This window comes from Corapipo altera, unplaced genomic scaffold, assembly GCF_003945725.1.
Source record: "Corapipo altera isolate COAL_440 unplaced genomic scaffold, ASM394572v1 74, whole genome shotgun sequence".
Taxonomy (NCBI): Eukaryota; Metazoa; Chordata; class Aves; order Passeriformes; family Pipridae; genus Corapipo; species Corapipo altera.
The window spans coordinates 3285716-3293761 of NW_020884934.1; the positions used below are offsets into that span (position 1 = coordinate 3285716).

Genomic DNA, 8046 nt, shown 5'->3' on the forward strand with positions numbered 1-8046 from the left:
CCAGTTCCAGCCCTCCTTGAAGGAAGATTGACAATAGCTCTAAATAAGGCAGGGATTTTTTTACAAGTTGAATAAATCAAGTTGGAGCTGGGATATGATCCAAGCCAGGAACAGGGCACCCAAAAGAGATTTTCAGACATAAGAGAGGATATTTTTATCCAGTTTCTCTCAGCCTGCCATATATAATCTGACCACTGACACATTGTTGTTCATGACCCACAGCTAAAAGTAAAAGACAAGGCCCAGACTTCTGATCTGAAATGGGTGATTAGAGATGGAAGTCTCTTTATCTTTTATTGTTATTATTTATTGTCCAACCATATCTGAGTTTGGCTGAAGAACAAATTTTATACGGGGTAAGATGGGTAGGAGTCCTACAAGGAGAATATTTTAGGCTGATCTTACTAGTTTAGATTCATCTGAGTTCCACAGTAAGTAAAAGCTATTATTGTTTAAATGGGACATTTGTATTAGGTGCATAATTGGTTACAAAATTACAGGCAAAGTGATTTAAATGGGAATGAGTAATGAAATCTCATTCCGGTTTCCTATGAGCAGCTATAAATACACATATGCTGCCTTTCCTTCCCTCTTCTGGGCTCCTGGGTCCATTTTCTCTGGTGGGGAGGTCACTTCCTCTGTGGGAAGTGCCCATACAGCTGCTTTGCAAGGGGCTTCAGAAGCGTCCCAACCAGAAATCCATCTTTGCTCCTAACTGGCTTTTATTACTGTGTCACTCCTGGGAGTTCCTAGAAGCTGCTTTCCCTGGATCTGCTGTGTTGCAAACACACAGCAGAAGAGGAGTCCTCAAAACTCTCCTATTTACACTAATAGGAGCATCCAAGTAATTGAGGCTAGGGAGTAATAAATGTTTTGGGATGTCCAGCATTATTCTCAGCATCCCTCTTGCTTTTGCTTTAATTCTTTTCATCTCCTGAGCACTAAATAATTGTTCATTGGAAATTTTATTTAGTGACCATATTGCCCTTAAGCGTAAATAAATTATTGTTGAAAGTCTTTCTGATTCATGAATAAAAAGCACCCTATTTAGGTCAATCTACAGATCTAACTCAGATATCACAGGCATGTCTAAGTGCTAAATAACTGTTAACTAACTGTCATCCTTAATGGCTGATATTGGGGAGGACAAGCAGTTAAGGCTGTTCTTGTCCCCAAGGCAGAGCTCAGTGGCAGGTCAGGGACAGATCCAACATCAACTCTTACTCCTTGAGCAGACAAGGACATTATTAAGGTGTGTGTGCCACTTACCCTTCCAGCTGTCTGTATCTTCAGATCTTAATTGAGTCACTGTTAATAGAGAAAATACAAAAGTGACATGTTGATTAAGCTTTCCTGGGCTGCTGCAATACTTTATTTGGAAGAATTTCAACGAGCATCTCTCCTGGAGCTTTTGGGTTCAGTGTCCTTGGCAATTCCTTCCAGCAATTGCCATTGGGAACCTGTGTCTTGATTAGAGCAGGTGAATCTCACTTTTTCCATGAAATTGTCTTGAGCTTTCAGGGGGTTTGTTTCTATTTGTTTGGGAATTTTGTTTGTTTGTGAGGGCTTTGTGAAGTTTTGTTTGTTTCATTTGGTTTTTTGTTTTGTTTAAAAGGACAGTCCTGTAGCATGACTTTTGAAATCATTATTATTCTCAGCTGTGTGTCCTGCTCTGTTTATAGGGCATTACTTGGCAATCAATATTCTCGTAAAAAGTGCTCATCAAAGATGTGTTCAGGAGGTGAACACTCAGGCTACAACCCTTGCATTTGAGATGAAAGCAGCAGCTGGGCTCCCTTGGATCAAGTAGCAGTGCTTCCCAAACATCCAGGCCACACACTTTCCAGTCATTGCAGTAAATGCATGTCTGCTTAATGTCAGTTTGTATTTTAAGGCACTCTGTAGAGTAGCACTGTCCTGCTTTTCCATTGTTTTGCTATTGCTATGCAGGCAGACTGTTTATACCTTTTGAAAAGAGAAGTGCAATGGCTTGTCAGCTCTCTGGTCTCAAGGTGGAATCAAAGCCAGGAGGAATCAACAATTGAAATCTGAGCATTTTTATCCTCCCATTTACACTGATTAGTAAGAACTTGCTATCATACTAATGCACTACCATGGACCAACTGCAAACTAAATAAATTTAGGCCTAAGAGAGGATCACCTGGGCTCAGACTACGTTTGTTTAACCCAGCAGCTGTTTTATGCCTCATATGAGGCAATTGGGCTATTTCAATATGGTTTCAGCTCAAAGATCATAAAAATCCCATCCAATTGGCACCTCCTTCCCACAGACACAGAAATCCAATGGCTCCAGGGAGTGGAACCGAGTCCAGCCAGGTCAGCTGGGAAGCACAGCACACAGAAGTTTCCGTGGATGCTCCCACATTTCGATATCTCTGTGTAAACAGGGCAGGAACATCTGCCTCCAGGGTTGCTGCATTGCTCCTTTCTACAGATGATAACTCTAAGAAACAGAAGAGGATTAATAAAATAAGAAATAAAAAAGGCAATTTCGATGTGTAAATTCAGTGGAGCATTTCAATAAAATACTTGCCTTCTGGCTTGACTTTTAGTGGCTGGAAATGGATTGGTTGTTTGAGATGAACACCGAGCTGTTTTTATTATCTACTGCAGCTTAGAAAGTTCAGGTTCTTTCTTTCTTCCTTTTTCTTTTCTTTTTTTTTTTTTTTTTTTTTTTTTTATTTTTGTTTTTTAATGTGAAGAAATGCCATACAAAATCACTCAACTGATTTTCAGAGGCTTTTGCCATGAAAGAGAATTTTGGTGAGCCAAATCACACTATTTTCCCCTATCTTTCAAACAGCTATTCAAGTACTGCTAAAAATGTCCTAAAATAGTATTAATAGCAATTACATATACTAGAGTGATCAAGACTGAATAAGAGTTAACCTTCGTCCGTGTTACTGTCATGATAATGAATTCCTCAGTAGTTTCCCAGCTCATAATTCCTCCCTCTCTTCACAAAATCCCAGAATACAAAACCTGTACCTAAGCACTTTTCCTTACAAATTGTGTTGTCTGCTAGTAAATTCCTTTTTAACACTTCTAAACTGCAGACTAAAGAATTTCACTTTTAAAAAATCAGCTTCTCGTTATCTCTAGTAATTTTTCTTGTCCTAGAAGCTTTGCAATCTTCAATCTCTTTCCTGAGCAGAGGTGATAAAAACACAATTTAAATACAACAGGATATTTTTTGGCTCCCGAAGAAAAATATAGGGTTTGCTGTAATCAAGTTTTCCTGACCTGGGATGTGTTGTTCCAGATTAACTCTTACTTTTCAAAAGGCAGTGGAATATTTCAGAGTAAAGTACATTCACCTTTCAATCTCTTCCAACAGATCCTCTCCATGGGAATGATGACAGAATACTATCACTACTTTTTTACAACACTGGTAAGAAACACTAAAGATTTAGGGGTTAATTTTCCCTGTTGCAGAAAAGACAACTAAAATTTCACCCTTTTTCTAGGAGCTCTTTGTTGCCATTATTCAAGGAAATCCCTGGAGAACGAGTTCTAATACTTCTTATTAATATCAGGACCCACAATTTTGTTTGGCCATATCTGTGGGGCTGGTTAACATTTTAAGACAGTAAAAGTTAATTGCAGTAATGGGATTAAGGAGGAACCATCAGTACAGGTGGATCAGAGTGAAATGAAATAATGAATCAATGGCTTTGCAATGGAGCTGAGGTCATCAATAAAATGTTTAATTTGCTTATCAAAACACAAAATCACAAATATATAAAATGACTCAGGAATTTTCAAGTAAAAGTAAACCTATAAATCTAAATACTTTTTTCAGCACATTTTTTCTATATTTTTACTTACATGCTACATATGAATATAACTCAATTTATGCTTAAGGTTCACTTGCATTGTAGACTAGAGAGACAGCAAAGAACTGATATTGCTTGAACAGTCCTAGAGGGTTGGATTATATCAGCCTGTATAATCCTCTGTTTATTCTTTATTTCCTTTCCAAATAAAATTTTATGTGGAAGTGAAAAAAGTTTTGAATCCAACAGTCAGTTTATTAGTCAGAAGAGATGCTCTGGCTGTTGGGAACTTGAAGTACTTTTCTTTGAGGCCATTTTAGCACCAAGGAAAATGTGAAAATTTAGGATTTACTGTGGAACTTAAAATTTTATACCATAAACAATACAGGAATCTACCATAAAATGGTGACCACCAACAATATGTGGGAGATAGTAGAGAGCATATATCAGAACAAGCACTAAGCAGTGCTGGTGGTATCTTCTCCTGGAAATGGTTTGTTTTGATGGCTGATATATCCATCAGACATCCTGGCAGCAAGTCACCAAGGCAGGAATAAAATGGGATTCATAATTAGCAGAAGTGTATTGCTCTCGACATCTCTTGGAATTTTCCTTCCCCAAACTGAGAAATAAGCTTGACATTGGCCAGCTAATTCCTCATGTTGGGTTGTCAGAGCTATAAGTCAGAATTACATGGTGCTGTGCAGGTTGGTTGAAATACGGTGTTGTTTGGGGTAGCTGGTTTTTTTCATTCCAAAAAGCAGATGTGTGGTTTGTCATCCATTTTCACACAGCTTTGGTTTAGTTAGGCTTGAAAGTGAAGTGTCATGAGTAGACTTTGAGGGTGTTCATAGGGGAAAAAGAAAAATATTTGTGCTTTAGATTGAAAATCAAACACAAACTGGGACTAGTGGTACTATCTTGCTTTAAAAATGCTAGATATGGTTGAATTTGGTTTTTTTTAGGACCTCTTTGCACTAGACCTGGAGCCCTACAGGTACAGTGGGGTGAACATGACGGGCTTTCGGCTCCTCAACATCGACAACCCACACGTGTCGTCCGTCGTGGAGAAGTGGTCGATGGAGCGTCTGCAGGCACCCCCCAAACCTGAGACTGGGCTCCTTGATGGCATGATGACAGTAAGTGAGCCACCACAGTGTCACAGGGCATCTGTCCCAGCACGTGTGGGCTGATCTCAACCCTGCAACGTCATCCCCAAGCCAGAATTCCTTTCACTGGTTTCAACACAAGCGCGTTTGCCCCCTGAGCCAATGTTGTGCTCACCTCTGTGACAAACCCCTCTAGAACTGAATGACAATTCTCTGTCACAGTGCTGCCCAGCTGACATCGTTCATCTGATTGCTCTCAAAGGCAAAAACGGTGCTTCATTCCTCTGATTATGTTCTGTGTGGAATGAGGAAAATAACAGGAAAGAGGAACTTTCAGAGCAGGGGTAGGTTTGTAACCTGCAGGGAAAGGTATCGTGTATGTGGGCAGGGAATAGCATTTTGAAATGGATAAAGTGCCCTTTCTCTTAATTTCCATTTCTAGAGAAATCTGGCTTTTAAGACATAATTTAAAGAGAGATAAAAGGTGTCATGAAGCCAGGAAATTAGGATTTCCTCCCTAGCACTCCCCAAGAAGTCAAGGGAAGAATTGGAACAAGTATGTGGACAACATTACTCCATTCAATTTTGCAGGGTGAAGGGTTGCCATTTTTTGCAGTATAAGATGACATATCTCCTGTTCTGAGGGCATTTCCAAGTGATAGGAAATAGACTTTATTGCAGATGATTGCAGGGAAAAATTTCAAATATCTTAACATTCTTAAGAGAAATGCATTATGTCTGTTATCTCTAGCATTTTCAAACATTATTGCTTGTTTGGGCAGTGACATTGTGCTCACTCTCTGCAAGGCAGGGGAGAAAGCTGTCCCTGGGAACCCCTGCTGGGAATTCACACACAAATTACCTGACTGGAACACTCAGAAAAACAAAGTTCTCACCAGACTCTTCTCTCCTTTGTATCTCCGATTCTTATCCTCTGCTTTACGTCTCCATAATCTCTCAGTGTCCTTGATGCTCTGAAGCAGCACAAGCACCAAGGAAAGCATCCTCCTAGCTGGCTGTGATCATTTCAATATTCATAGCAGGTTCTGCTTATTCAGTTTGATGAAGAGCTGCAACACTGCTCTGTTTCATTTAACAATAAGGCTGTACAAACTGCACAGTGCAAAGAGATCAGAACTATATGTTAATTCAGGATTTCTCCCTTGCCCTGATGTCCCCTTGTGGGGAGTCAGCAGGGCATGACCACGACAGCTCTGAGTTCATGTCTCACTTTATGCCCAAACTGCACACAGAGGCCTAGTTGTTCTAATGAGATCTTTGGGCTTCTTTGCAGTGGTTTAAGTAGGATACAAAAGTCAGAAACAAGTTCCAGGGCTTACTCTCAGCTGCTTTCACCTTACAGACAATACAGACACCAGGGTAAGGTGACTGTCCTTGGAAAACAAGGTGACCTGTTGCACCCTAAAACAGAGCAACAGTGAGGCAAGAAATAAAAGGGCAAGGGAGGTGGTACAACTTCCTAGTTGCTACATGGAAGGAGGGTTAAGGAGCAAGCTGCATAAGCACAAGTTTCAAGCAGCCAAGTCTGGCAGTGCTGCCAACATGGAATCACTGGAGGATGCACCATGTCATCAAGTAAAAGCATCAGTGGTCCCAGAGAGGAGAGCAAAGTGAGGACACTGGAGAATTTTGGCCAAGAATCTCCTTCTTGAGTCTCCAGGCCTGGGACACAGACAGACTGGATTGCAGTGATCATGTAAAATTCAGTCCTGAAAGGACATCTGCCCAGTCTAAGGTAAAAACCTCTCTGAATTCTGCTGACGTTGATGGGAATATTTCCATTGATTTTGAGGGATTTTGGATCCGACTGAGTGTGGTTGGAACAACTGTCTGTTTTAAGACACTTGACAGTGAGAACAGATGTTATTGTCTCCTCCTGCTTGAATCAGCATTCACAATGTTTTCTGATTTCCCAATTTTCTCCAATTGTGGGAGCAGTATTTTGGGCAGACCCTGACTAGCACATTGAGAGCAATTGCTCATCTGCAGTATATTAAGATTAATCCATAAATTCAGATACATTTGACTGCCAGTAAAAACCTCCAATGCTGATAAGACTGAAGCTGTTGTAATTTACTTAGGTAAATGACACAGACAAAGAATCAAATGTATCATTTTCCCAAAGTAATTGCATGGAAAAGAAACTATAAAATTATTAGCTTTCTAGTTCCTATAAATGAGTCCAGTTTCTTATTTGCAGAATTAGTACCTTTTTTTTTTTTAAGGCCCCTGCTTAATTATTTATTAGCTTTACAAGAAAGGGAAGTACTTGATGTGTTCAGCATCCTTGTGCATTAAGGGAGACACAGCCATTCCCACCTCACACATGGGAGCACCGAAGCAAAATGCAGGTGAAGGGGAGGCTTTCCTAAAGCTTCCCAGTGATAAAGGGTGACAGGGTGTATGATCTCAGTTTGAGGCCATGTTTTTTAAACCAATAAATCCATTCTGAAAAGAAACAGATATGCACAAAGTAAATAAATCTATCTGGTGATATTTAAGTACCTAAGGGCTGTATCCATCTGCAATGAGAATTTAGATATGTAAATCCAACTTAATCCCAAAAAAAGACACCTCAAAAGGACAGTTCACCTCTCCCTAAGACAGCACGGGGGGTGTAACAGGAGAGCAACCAAAGCCAGATCTTGGTGGGGCCATTTCATATAGAAAAGCCAAGATCCTTGAGGGCAGTAGACACATAGAAGTAGATACCTGCCTGGTGGGATTGATTTCACTGGAAAGCAAAGGGTAAAGGAAGCAATCCCAGGAGTGCCATGAGAAGAATGGTGATGGGGAGCTCATGTGGGCCTTACACACCTGGGCTGTGTGACCTGGGGCTTCTTAAAACTCCTCTCCAAGCCACAGAGCTGCCCGTGCACTCCTTTCTGTGCTGCACCCACCAACCTCTCTCTTCCTGCCGCTGCCTGATGTGGTTTCCTTCCCAAAACTCACCTGAAGATGCTGTGAAATTATTATAAACTGTTTCAGGTTTCCATGGAGAGCCCATAGTGGCATTTCCCATAACAGCAGCCCGGGTCAGCAGGGACAGTCAGGGCCCAGGCCCCACGGTGCACACTAAGGAGTTCCTCTCTGTTCTCCCTGCAGACTGACACTAAGGA

At 40.8% G+C, this 8046-nt stretch overlaps 1 protein-coding gene across 4 annotated transcripts in view; it reads left to right on the forward strand.

The window, feature by feature from the left end:
* Window positions 1–8046, forward strand: part of GRIK1 (glutamate ionotropic receptor kainate type subunit 1) — a 121994-nt gene that overhangs the window by 75377 nt on the left and 38571 nt on the right. For all 4 annotated transcript variants that reach the window (XR_003530382.1, XM_027660018.1, XM_027660019.1 and 1 more), the window contains exons 5-6: window positions 3359–3412; window positions 4763–4936. Coding sequence is in view for 3 of the 4 variants with exons in the window: in XM_027660018.1 (XP_027515819.1) it covers window positions 3359–3412; window positions 4763–4936 (228 nt within the window). In the remaining variant the exon portion in view is untranslated. The remainder of the gene's footprint in view (window positions 1–3358; window positions 3413–4762; window positions 4937–8046) is intronic.